The 13,100-nt window shown below is 32.6% G+C and overlaps 1 protein-coding gene across 3 annotated transcripts; it reads right to left on the bottom strand.

The window, feature by feature from the left end:
- Window positions 1-2,403: 2,403 nt before the first annotated feature.
- LOC125187017 (uncharacterized protein At4g15545-like) lies at window positions 2,404-5,791 on the bottom strand. 3 transcript variants are annotated; one of them, XR_007170551.1, is made up of 9 exons: window positions 5,290-5,791; window positions 5,122-5,190; window positions 4,195-4,248; window positions 4,010-4,070; window positions 3,778-3,849; window positions 3,436-3,690; window positions 3,280-3,325; window positions 2,942-3,192; window positions 2,404-2,655 (listed from the first exon to the last, which is right to left on the bottom strand). XR_007170551.1 is itself a non-coding variant. In XM_048083523.1 (8 exons), the coding sequence occupies exons 1-8, from the start codon at window positions 5,572-5,574 to the stop codon at window positions 3,021-3,023; spliced, it is 1,014 nt and encodes a 337-aa protein (XP_047939480.1). In that variant the 5' UTR covers window positions 5,575-5,791; the 3' UTR covers window positions 2,838-3,020. The 3 variants fall into 3 exon arrangements, 1 of the variants encoding a protein (XP_047939480.1); XR_007170550.1 differs by having other exon boundaries at window positions 2,404-2,633; XM_048083523.1 differs by lacking the exon at window positions 2,404-2,655 and having other exon boundaries at window positions 2,838-3,192.
- Between the last annotated feature and the right edge of the window lie 7,309 nt (window positions 5,792-13,100).

Below are 13,100 nucleotides of genomic sequence, written 5' to 3'. Positions count from 1 at the left end.
TTTTACTAGTACTAGTATAAGATATCATTACTTATATATGATGGCGTGAATAATAAAAAGCACGTACAATAAGGGGGTAAAACTATAATTAGGTTTTTAAGTACAATAGTTACTAAAAAAAGAATGGTCAAAGCAAGAATTTAGGATCAAAATAAGGATTCTGATCATGTGTGTGTTTATCTGTTGTTGTATTTATATGGAGTACTAATTAGATAATGCCTATCTATCTATATATATTGAGAGATGGAAAAAGGAATATTATGTGGTGGTTTCATGTCAGGGAATACACTAGAGACATTTATACAGTTACTTCTTATACAAGGGTAACTTGTTTTTTGTGGCAATTCTCCACAAAAAGCTAACAAACATCTTAGTATTAGGGAATCAGAATTTTAATAGTACGGTTCTCCCTCTCTTTCTCTCACACACATCATAGAATATATGGTCAAAAGATTTAATAATATGCCTCATCATCTCTTAATGATTATATATTACAAGTATATAACACATCAAAACTGTATCCTTATTTTTACTCTACACAGATCATATTTTCATGATTGGATAATATTTCTTGAGGTACAAATTAAATACTCCATCTGTCCCTCTATAGTAGAGGCGTTTCATTTTCAACAATTGTTTTGAAAAATTGATAATAATAAATAGTTAAAGTAGAGAAAAAATAAACTAAGAGAAAGAATAATGTAGAGAAGACTCTTATTAGTATTATTTCATCTCTTAGTTTACTCTTTCTTCACTTTAACTATTTATCGTCATTTTTTCAAAACGAGTACTCAAAATGAAACGCCTCTACTGCAGAGGGACGGAGGGAGTATAAAAATATGAAAAGAGAATAAGAGATCTCAAATATTTTAGTTAGACATTGCCGATGAAAAATTAATTAGTGAGTTGTCATTATTGAAAAGTGGTACTGGGAGTGATGTGACGCAAACTAGAGAGTAATTAAATCCATATAAAAAATTGCATACTTTAGAAGTGATGGAGATTCGAGAAGTGGGGTAGATGTGTAGAATGAGAAATATGATTCCACGATCTGCAAAGAAAACAAGTAAATCAAGCAGGTGCCAATTTCTCTTTCGCAATTTCTCTTTGAATATATTTGCCGGGACAAGATCATGTTCCTGCATGTTGCCTGTTCATCATCTTAAGCCCACACTAGATTTATAGCCTTGCTAATTAAACATTTCATGTTAGACTATATATGCTTAATTAGCTACTCCTTAATTTCCATGACCAAAACTCAACACTTTTGGATATCATTAGAAAGCTACCATCGAGATATTTCCATCTATACCTTTGGATTATAGTACATCTGATTCTTAGCCCATGAAAATTGGACTATGCTAAATATAAAAAAACATTTATGTTTTGACCAAATCAATAATATAAACACCATAACTTGGGATGCATTTACAAGAAATTTTTAAAAGATAAATTTTCAGAAATACGACTAATTCCATAGTTATATTTTTAGAAAATTATAAATAAATATAAATTGTTAAAATATTTTTGAAATTTTAAAAATTGCATGAGAACGTATAAAATATTTGCATTATTCTCCATGAAAGTATATATGCATATCTGCATTTTAATCATACTAACAAAGTAACAAGTAACATGCATTTTATTAATATCATAGTATTATCACATTCAGAAAGTTTACAACAGAATAAAAAAAATCTCATAGTAACCAATAATTAAAAAATTCACAATAAAAATATTTGTGAACACAAATCCTTTAATCAGCAACTTTTTGTACACGAGTTAATATAATAACATGCACCGCGACTAACGAAAGAATAAACGTGCATGGATTTGTAAAACTTTAATTGTAGAGATATAATTCAGTCAAACACAGGATCCAACATTTATTTTGATGCACATGCATGCTTCATATCTCACACTTCACTTTTTTTCTTTTTCATTTTATTGTCTCTCTCTTTGTGGTAAAAACAAGGAAACTCCAAAATATTGGAGTGTTTGATTGCTTTCTCTGAATAAAAGAATATATTATTTGTAATCATGCTTACAAGGTGGTGGACATTTCAATCTTTCATGTATTACTATCAATTTTTATAGCTCAATTGGGTAGATCGCCTAGCTCCATGTTTGTTTAGAGCCTTTTAGATAGGAAAATTCAAAATATATTCCCAAAGAGAATAATTATATAGTGATTCTTTGAGTTGATTGAAATAAATTGATGATATGATATGAAAATCTTGTAGTAGTACTGTGCTTTTGTGCAACTTTGATTGGATTCATATATAATCTGCTGATTTGACTAATATTTAAAGCATAATAAGCTTTAATTTAATTTATTCTTCTTTTAATTAGTGAGTTAGTGTTCCAGTTAACACATTAAAACTTAAAAATTAAAAATTAACATAGACTGTAAAAAAATTGACTAGTTCTTGAAGTCAAGAACCAAGATTGTGTTCAGATATTGTTTAGAAGCACAAAAAAGATGAAAAGATATTATAAAATGAATACAAACTTTTACAAAATCAAAAGAGAAGCAGATACCATTGTAAGAATAATCATCAGAAATCAATCAGCTTTGCAGTTTTTGCTGCCCACTTGAAGCCTCTCCGGCATCTTAACTTTTCATACTTCAGCTGAAACATATTTTTCATCAATCTTTATCAAATCTGTCAGTAATAAATATACATTTTGGATTGTTTGGGAAAGTACATTATGAAAATAATACTGTACTTAATTTTATGAATAAGCCAATCAGAGACAGATGAATAAATTTCCGAATTGGGGCAATTATACATTTTTTTTAGGTGCAAGAAAATGACATCAAATCGCAGCAGACAGACGAGAGCCAAACCAAAAATGCAATTATTTACAACTACATGTGTTCTTGCACATAATAAAGAAACAAGGGTTGCCATGTTTGTTTAATCTGGAACAGCAGTACCTGCTGAAATCGGACAATACATCTCCCACGAGGAGGGGAAAGAATTTGGGCACGGAGCAACAATCACGTCGTTCCCTTCTTAGTGAGCATTGCGGTTTAGCAACCCTTGAAATGATACAAATAGATCCTTATTGTCTGTCCCGAAAATCTCTTCTGCTTTTCTCAGTGTCTCTTCCCGCGACTGCCTTTGCGCATTTAATTCCTTTATATTTGCCAGAAATGCGCTGAATTGCTCAAGTGATAACTGACTCCTGCATGATGCAACATAAACCCACCATGACATAAATCAAAGATTTTTAGTCACAACATCATCATTATGATAGCAATCTCAAACTCACCTTGCTTGACGGAAGAACTCTTTACCATCGACTCGAGGAGTACGACCTATTCAAAATGAGATAAAATAGGCATGTTTAGGACTTGATTGGAAGTAGAAATGTAGTCCTTTCAATCTGGTATGAAACAAAACTAGGATCGTTCATGCATTTATATACCTGGCAGTGGGCGTCCCCGAGGAGGAGAGTTGGCTGCTGACGACTGCTGGCTGGAAGGGTACCAAGACGAATAGGATCCTTTTCCGTCATAGTATGCAGAAGGAGAAGTAGTACCAGAGGTTCTCTGAGGAGAGGTAGCAGCTGAGTACCTTCTCGGGGATACACTAGAGGAAATCACCTTCGGAGTTCCAGTAGGAGTAAAACGAGGAGTTATATAGGGTGTGACAGAGAACTTTTGCCCAGCTTGTGTAGAAACTGCAAAAAAGGCAATCCATGAAATCAGAACTTAAAAATCATATGTAAATAATAGCAATCAGGACTCAATAACCAACTTTTAAATACCTTCATCTGTTGTGCTCGCATTGTCGGTTGAACCGCTATAAGAATTATGTTTCATATAGCCATTTGAATCATCTGTACAATAGAGCAATAGTTAACAAAAAAAATCAACATTAGCATATTACAACAGGAAAAACAAAAACATATTACTAACTGTAAAACAAACGCTACAATAAAAGAATACTCAGCAAGGCTAGTAATTAAAAGGCAATTACACAGAATTGATCAACATTACCATTTCTGGCGTAAGCCTTGGGGACTGATTGGTCGTAAGTTCCAATGTCAACAGTTTCTGACTGATGTAAGAACAGTTAAAATTTAGTAATTAGATAGCCATTAAAAACAAGATGTGATACTAGTATTAACTAGGAAAGTATCAATCTCAATATGGAAAATTAAACAAATGCAAGTCAACCATACTGTTGAATTTTCTTCATTCAATGACTGCATGAGTTGCCTCCTAAACGCCTCTTGCTGTCAAAATATCATAAATTAGAATGTTAAAAGGAGTAAATGAAAATCAAGCAGAGAACATAATCATGAAAAAGAAGACACGAGCTATAACACAACAACGTGTGTTTAACGAGCTGTTACATCAGGTGTCAAAAATCGTGGAATTGGACTAGTGACAGATAACCAACCTATTTCAGAAGTAACTACTTTGGTTTCAATTATCTTTTCACCAAACACAATTGCTCAAAGGAAGACCAAAATGTGCTTTAGTCTTAATGTCTGTTTGTTTAACTAAGTGGGAATTTAACGAAAACAACAAGTAAACAGGTATTATTTGCAATTTGCAAATTAAACTTATACCCTAAGAAGATAATAAGAAGCTCAAACTAAACCATCTCAACTCAAAAAAGATTAATTGACACAGTAAATGGTTAGTAATGGAAATGCTTTTCTATATCAAATTACAGGGCCTTGAAAAAAGTGCTAAAATCATCATACAAAAACTTTCTGATCAGCATAGGCAGACATCAAATCCAGGCAAAGAAATAGAAAATGGCAATACTTGTTTGCCTTGGGGCAAGCCAGAGTTATAAACTCGAAAACCAAGACGTCCTAATAATTAACTCAGTGAATCGCATAACAGTTACAAAGGGCGTTTTATTCTTCGGGTGTCTGGCAATCAAATTACTTGGATTATTTTCTCCTTCGGGCATACTACTTTACAGACTAAATGACTAAGATCACGCTGGTAAAGAGTTTTCCCCTAAATTCTAAGGATAAAATAAGATCAATTACAACTGTATTCTGTATACTTGCTTCCATTGTCCAACCAAAAAAATGAGAGAGATTATCAAAATTTATGTTTTGCTCTTTCGATATAGACATGTTAATTACCTTGGCCAAGTCACGACTGAGCTTCTTTGCTGTCACAGCCAATGAATCTCTTTCCTTCAATAGTTTCATCTGCAACACACGCAGTGAGAAAAGCCCTAACTCACCAATTCAAAAACACCAAAAAAAAGCAAACAATATTTAGAAATTAGAATAGAATAAAAAGCATACATTATCTTCGCGCGTAATTTTCAAGCGGAACTCGGCGTCCTGATAGGCGCCGTCGAGTTGCGCGACCTTATCCTCAAGCTGTTGAATAAGGCGGTCCTTCTCTTGAAGCTTTTGGCGGAAGCTACCGGCCTCGTTCTCGAGCTTGGTGACGCGCGACGCAATCGCCATGGACGTGATCTTACGCGCCAGATCCAGCTGATCGTAGGGGTCTGTGGGCATCACCGATAATATCTCGTCGGGAAGATCGAAATCCGGCAGGCCACCGTCCTCTCCGCCGTTCGCCATGTGCCACCACCACCAAACAACCCTAAATTTCGACTAATTATTGACTGAAAATTAGGGCGGAAGGGGGAGAACGGCGAAGCTGTTTGACGACGTCGGAGAGTCAGAATATTGGGAAAAATTATTAAGAAATATGCAAAATTTGGGATTTAGCAATTAGGAAAATAGGTTTCGTAAGAGAAATGTCAATGCGAATTAGGTGCGTGAATACGTGGAATGCGGTGGGTTTGAAATTTTGGGTTTTCCCTCCTCAAAACGATCATAAATCATATCCTAACATCTATATTGTCATTTTTGTGTATAGAAGAGTACTCTCTCCGTTTCATTTTAATTGAACATTTCTTTTCGATTCATATTCAGTTTGTCCGAATCTAGATATTTCCAATTGTTCACTTTACATGTTTTCAAACATGTTGGCCCTAGATATAAAATATTACCCGCACTGTTATTATGCAATTGTCCTAAATTTCTAACTTACAAAAGAGGTGATATTTATTTCCGAGTTTACCCCATAATAGCTCATGAATAGACTACTTTGCCCCCACCAAATTAGATTCCCTCAAATTTTCTCGTCGAAAAAACAATTCAGTCATAACACACTCTCTCTCACACGCATCTCTGCTGCGATCGACCTCCAAGGACTGGACGCCATTACCGGGCATGAAGATCACCTTTGGTACGTACATCGCTTCATTGTTAAACCAAACCAATCTTCTCTTCTGAATTAAAATCCCAATTGACTCACAGCTCGTAACATCTGATTCTTTTTCTTGGTTGTTTCCTCACGCAGCATTTCCGACATCAAAGATCTTCGCGACACAACTTTGACCGAGATTTGTGTCTAGAGATGAAGAAACGGTGAAGCAATGACTCTCGTTTTTATGGAATGTGTTGCGCCTTTTCCCCAAAATAATTGGAAGGAATTCACGTCAGAGTATACATTTCATTTCTCAAGCTATAGTAAAGCTATTTTGAAAATGTGTAATGGGCTACATGGTCGAAACACGGCCTTAAAGAGGCGTACGTTATTTAAACAAATCGCCAAATCATGTTCACTGAACACACATATTAAATTTTGTAAAGGTGGGTCCTACCACCTAATTCTGAAACACAATTATTTCTTGGAATTACCATTTAGGTGAAGGTGAACACCTCCTTAATCAATTCATTTCTAATTTCAACCCTTAGATATTTGACCATTTATGTATATTAGTGTTATAATAAAATGTAAATGAAATAAATTGATGGAATAGGGGCTTACAACCTACTTACCATTTTATAGTAAAAATGAAATAGAACTTTCACTGTGAGACGAATCGAAATAAAATATTACTTTTATTATACGACGGAGGGAGTATAATATACAAGTTGAACAAATTTATCAATTTAACAATTCCTTCTTTTTTTTAGGCGGTTTATTCTTTATTTCTTCGGTTTGAATTATTGCTTGTCATCCTCCTGTCGAAATGATGCCATGAATGAAAGGTAATGACTAATGAGTACTCTATCGTTGATTGCTTTTAACATTTGGGATCAGTCTTTTTGTTTTACTTGAACTCATTTGTGTATTTTTAATAGCAAAAGTATTTATGTATTTGGTAAGTTGGTGGGCATTCAACTTTCAACAAAAAGGACAAAACATAAAGTTCAAATTTTAAAATTGCTAGTGGGATTAGTTTCATATTAATTAATTGGAAGACATAAATACACAATTATTCGATGTATTAATTGCCAGAAAGCACACATGTGTGATGTAGGGATTCAATGGACTAAAAAATGTTTGTAACTAATCTTGAATTAAAAATTTGAAATCACAATCTATAGAATCATTTTCCGATGAACTTCATCGATCGTAGTCATACCCACTAAACTTCATGTTTACAACAATACCAACTTTGTACAACAACAAGGCTCACACAACTGTCAACACATTTATTTTTTTGTGGACTCGCTCGCATACAATCACTTAAATCATAAAAAGAACGAATATTTTTAATCAAACGGACAACAAATTACAGCACTACTTTCTTCTTGCAGATGTGAATTTCAGTTTTTTCAACAGATACCACTTTATCTTCAATCTGAAACACCAAATCAAATAATAGTAATAAAAAACTACAGATGTTGTAATAAATTTGAAAATAAAAAATTGGGCGGCCCATCCATATTTTCAAATAATCATTCATATTTCATGCAAATAATCTGCTATATCAATCATCATTATTCATTACAGGGCCCTCCCTACCCAACCCACTCTCCAGCCCAATTATTGGATTGATTTATTTCGTATATAACTCAAATTTCTCAATTTCACTTCAAACTAAGTGTAAACATTTTTTTTGTCCTTCAACTATTGATTTGAGTCAAATTAGGTACTAAAACTTTAAAAATATCGCTAGAGGACCTTCAACTTTAATTTAATATTATTTAAACTATTTTTACGTTTTGAACATTTTTTTGGTTGAAAATACAATTATGCTCCTAAAGGCATTTCTATTAATTTGTGATGAAAGATAGAGATAAAAATTGACATATTATTTCTCCACTTCATCTCCCTGCCTTCCCTCTTCTTCTCCATTTTTTTCATCTTCTTCCTTCTCTATTCTTCTCCGTACAAAACAAACAAATTGAAATCTCACCTCCATGTCTTCACCGGGCAACATTCATAGCGGCAGAAGCTTATCGGGTGCTAACAAGAATGCAGAGATACTCTCTAGATTTACTGAATCAGCACCCCTCTCTCTTCTCAAAAATATGTTGATGCTGAGAATAATGTTGATAATCTCAAAGAAGAACGATGATAAGATTCACCATAAAAATTATTCCTAGAGTTACTAAATCGTCACCCCTTTGTCCGGCAAAATTTTACTTTTAGATCCTTCTATGCCCCTCCTCAAAAATTTGTATTCATGCCCCTTTCTTTTAATTTATGAGTTTAATTAAAATTATTCTTTAAACGCCCCTTCTCAATATCTTAATATTTTGTTTATAATATATTTTTGTCCCTCCTCGTATCAATTCCTAGATCAGCCCCTGCACATGATCCTAATGCGTCTTTCATCTACTTTTCTAGACTCTCAATAATTTCAAGTGAGAGATGCGTCTTTCATAATGACACATGAAGCTCATGCGTTTCATTAAAGTGAAAGACGCATGAGGCTCATGCATCTTTCACAAAGCTGGAAATAAAAAAAAAACTTCCCCATCTTTCACTAAAAAAAAATAATGGTGCCTTATCTTTTCCAAAGCTTTTCCCAACATTAAATTTTTACTATTTACTCAATTAATTCTCTTTTTCGTTAAATGTTCTTCTTCTTTACTTAAATTTTCAACTCTATAACATTAGTTTATTTGTATTTCTCTTTTTTCTCTTTTATCTTTCTCAATTTCCCGTCAATATTGAGCATATATATCAACACGAGTAATACCATGGATAATAAATCATGGAGGGGCAAACAAATTGATTTGAACAGATGAATTCACGTAAATCTAATTACCATTCTATGGGCCTATTTTGCTTGTATATATATAATGACAAGATAAAAAGTAGTAGTACTATTTGGTGTTTACTCATTGTTTGGTTTGTTTGTTTCATTTGCTATTGGGCCCCAAAAAGGTCTAGGCCTGAGCAGAGAACCAAGTAATGAGCTGTTAACTTTTAGGGCACATTGGGCCCCGATTTATTTCTTGTCTCTTGTGACAATGGATTATAATTGCAATTGTAACCCTAACCATATTCTTACCGACTTAAATGGCTGCTATGATACAATGTATTCATACACCTAAGCGAGGACAAAATGAAAATTATATTACTCTCTCCGTTTACATCAATAGAGTCATTTTTTCTATTTTAGAAAGTTCTAATATAATTGAATCATTTTTATTTTTGGCAAAAAGTAATCCTCTCTTTTATTTTATTCTCTTTTATTTTATTCTTTTTTTACTTTATTCTCTATTGCTTTTATCACCATCCATTTAACACATTATTCTTAAACTCTGTGCTGTAAAAAAATTGCATCTATTAAAGAGGAGCGAGAGAAAAGTAATTAATAAAGGTCACAATTGTCAGTCAGTTATGTTACTTTCTCACTAAGCCAATAAACCAAACGGCTGAATAGAAATCATTTGTACTAAGACACAAAATTCAAACATCCGAAATAGGAAATCCTATCCACACAGGGCAATATCGATGTCAGGAATGCTCTATCACTAGATTCACTACTAATGCTATGCTTGGTATAATACACAACACTTAAAATGATAGGACGGAATGATATTTTTGCTCTTATTTCATTTATTTGTTTGCTATATTTTTTTTCTTAGGAATCATCATTTTATTTTTTATGGGAATATCTATTCCTTTTATTTAGTCCAGAAATAACAATTTCATTCAATTCCATTCTCCTTTCTTCTTATAATAGAACGGAGGGAGTATAAAATTTCATTCTCATTTTTTCTTCTAAATTCTAAATCCTAAACTCTAAAACCCCAAAGTTGATCACTTATAATGGGAGTATAAAATCGAAGGTTTTGTTGTATAGCTATTTATATAATAAAAATAATGAATGAAATATTGAAAATGAAGCAATAGTGGTACCTACATCTAATCCATCGGGCCAGTCCATCGGGTTTTGGGTATGGCCAAATCAAGTTGCGGGCTAATCGGGTTGAAAATTTTCAATCCCAACGCTCTATAATTAGTGGGCTATTCGGGCTAGCCATGGGTTGGAGGCTGCACTGACATCCCTAATAATTTAATTTTATAATTTTAAAATTTTATAATAAAACTAAACATTTTGAAATTTTTAATAACTGATTTTTTTCACCAAATATTGTACACACATACTAGACACACACTCACATAGTACCCACACTGTACCCACACTGCACATATATATACACAGACACAAAGTACATATATGTGTATGTTTTTGATGTTTTTGTGTGCATAGTGTGTATTTAGCGTGTATGTATGTGCGAAATGTGTGTATTTATTTGTAGTTACCAATAAAGGAAGAAATATATTATTTTCCAAATACAAGAATGGAATAAAATGCCAATCTTTATTCTATTCTCATCTCCATTTTATTCACTCTTTATTCTATTCAATCATGCCAAGTATGACTTATAACCTGACTTATCATGACATGTAAGGGTACCTAAAACCAGAGAAATGTTGTTAGAGTTTGTATACTAGAAATCACGTTTCGAGTGATTGAATACTGTAAAACTCTTATTTTATTTTCCAAGGAATAAAACAGATTATTTTTGTCATAATGTTGTTATGTTTTACATTTAATGGATGTTAATTGCATGTTTAAATGTATAAGTTAACTTAACAAAGTCTAAGTCTTTGTTTTAGTAGACCGGTTGTGGGCGGCGTCCACTTTAAGGTAACACGGTCAGTCCTAAACAAAGAAAAAGAAGAATTTCACGACCTAGATGGAATTAGACTATCCATCGTGAAAGGTTGCAATGTCAGTCCGCATATTTCTAAGCCTTACTGAAATAAGATGACATTGGTGTGGTAAAGCACTGAACGGATCTAACAGCAAGACTTGTCTTTGTGCTATCTACTGAAAGGCGAGGTCTTGATAAATATTTGTTTCTTAATCAATGTAGGTTAGCATTGAGCATACGGTATTGATTATGCATTACTTTGACTTATCAAATGGTGCGGGTTTTTCGTAACCCAATAATCCTGATATATTGGGTAGTGGTGATTAATATCTAGCGGTGCTAGGATTGCTATTATATTGAATCGTGCGCGAGGTGAGTCTCGTTTGATAATGTCCTCAAGAGGAGCGCGAAACAAGGTTTTATTATTCGGAACCTAGCTAGTTGGAGTTTGATCACTCTATGAATAATAAATAAGCGTTTCATGCTAAGTCCACTCTTGGAATTAATAAGAAATTAATTAATTAAGTCCATAGCAGACATTAATTAATTAATGGACATTTTTATCTTAAGCGCGGGAAATGAAAGTTAAAACGGAAACCCGGATTACTTATAATTTCGGATTTGGATGGGGAGAGTTCAATATTACTTCTGTAGTGGCTGCTCGTAATATTCCAATTAAAGCTTATATTAAATTGTGGGTTCAATTTAATTAGTAAAAAGTAAATTGGATGAGCCCATATCCAAAACCTTCCATAGATCCCTGTCTGGGCCCAAAAGGAACTTAATATAAATAGGAGAATAAAGGAGACAGAAAAATAACACAACACATTATTTTTTCTCAAAATTTTCGTCCCCCCCCCCTATAGGAGTTGGGCGAATTTTTCCTCTCCTCCGTGGAGTAGAATTTCTGTCTTCTTTATTTAAGTCCTAGTATTCCGGTGAGATCAGCCCACACTGATATTGGAGTACAGTTCGGGAACCAGAGAGAAGATCCGTGGTCTAGTATTCAAAGCGTCACGTGGAGAAGTAGCTAGCCATCATCAATTCTTTGGAGAATTAATTAGGTATTATTTCTGCTCCGTAGAAAAGCATGTTTTAGGTTTCAATATACTTAAAGCATGATTAATTCAAGTTATGAGCATGATACATGTGAGAATTACGCGAATAGATTTTGTCTAAATAATCTGCTAAATAGATCTGATTATTATGTGATTTATTTGTTCGATTAAGTTGACTAGATAGCTCATTTATATTAAAGTTATATGGCGAAAGATGATCTAAAATATGTATTTTTATTATGTTTTATTTATTTATTTTTTCTGTTAAACACCCAATAAGTCTATAACTATTGGCCATGTCTAAACTACAAATCAAAATTAACTTTTATCAATAACAAATTTGCAGTATACAATTAAATTCTTTAACGTTCTCAAATTCAATGTCTTTCATCATACATCCCTCTCCACAGTTCAAACGCAGGTTAGGTATTTCACTACATATACAATACGTTTGGGGCTAACATACCAATTTTAATAAAAACTATTTTAAACATTCGTTTTAAATGGTCATCTTTTGGGCGCTGGAAAGATTAATCAAAATCAAATTTAACACCCCCATTTCAGAAATAAAAGATCAAATTTAATAATAAAAAGATACAGAAAAAGATCAAATTTAATAAAAAATAAACAACATGATCAATTTTTATATTATAAAAACAACTTTTAATTAAATAATTCCAAATGAAGTGATCAAATTTAATAAAAAAACAAGATCAAATTTTATACGTATATATAAAAAAAGCTACCCATTAGGAATTATATCTCTCTCTTCTGATTAGCTTACAACTTTTAATTAAATAATTCCAAATGAAGTGACAAATTTAATAAAAAAAAACAAGATCAAATTTTATACGTATATAAAAAAAACTACCAATTAGGAACTATATATATATATATATATATATATATATATATATATATATCTTTTCTGATTAGCTTACAACTTTTAATTAAATAATTCCAAATGAAGTGATCAAATTTAATAAAAAAAACTACCAATTAGGAACTATATATATATATCTCTCTTCTGATTAGCTTACAACTTTTAATTTAATAATTCCAAATGAAGTG

This window comes from Salvia hispanica, chromosome 5, assembly GCF_023119035.1.
Source record: "Salvia hispanica cultivar TCC Black 2014 chromosome 5, UniMelb_Shisp_WGS_1.0, whole genome shotgun sequence".
NCBI lineage: Eukaryota > Viridiplantae > Streptophyta > Magnoliopsida > Lamiales > Lamiaceae > Salvia > Salvia hispanica.
The sequence above is the reverse complement of the archived record's forward strand: the minus strand, read 5'-3'. Positions and strand labels throughout refer to the sequence as shown.

Coding starts and splice junctions, on each gene's coding strand:
- LOC125187017 (XM_048083523.1), bottom strand. CDS start 5,574: ATGGCGAACGGCGGAGAGGACGGTGGCCTGCCGGATTTCGATCTTCCC. Junction 4,071..4,194: donor TGAATGAAGAAAATTCAACA/GTATGGTTGACT, acceptor TTCTTACATCAG/TCAGAAACTGTTGACATTGG. Junction 3,193..3,279: donor GAGTTCTTCCGTCAAGCAAG/GTGAGTTTGAGA, acceptor TGCATCATGCAG/GAGTCAGTTATCACTTGAGC.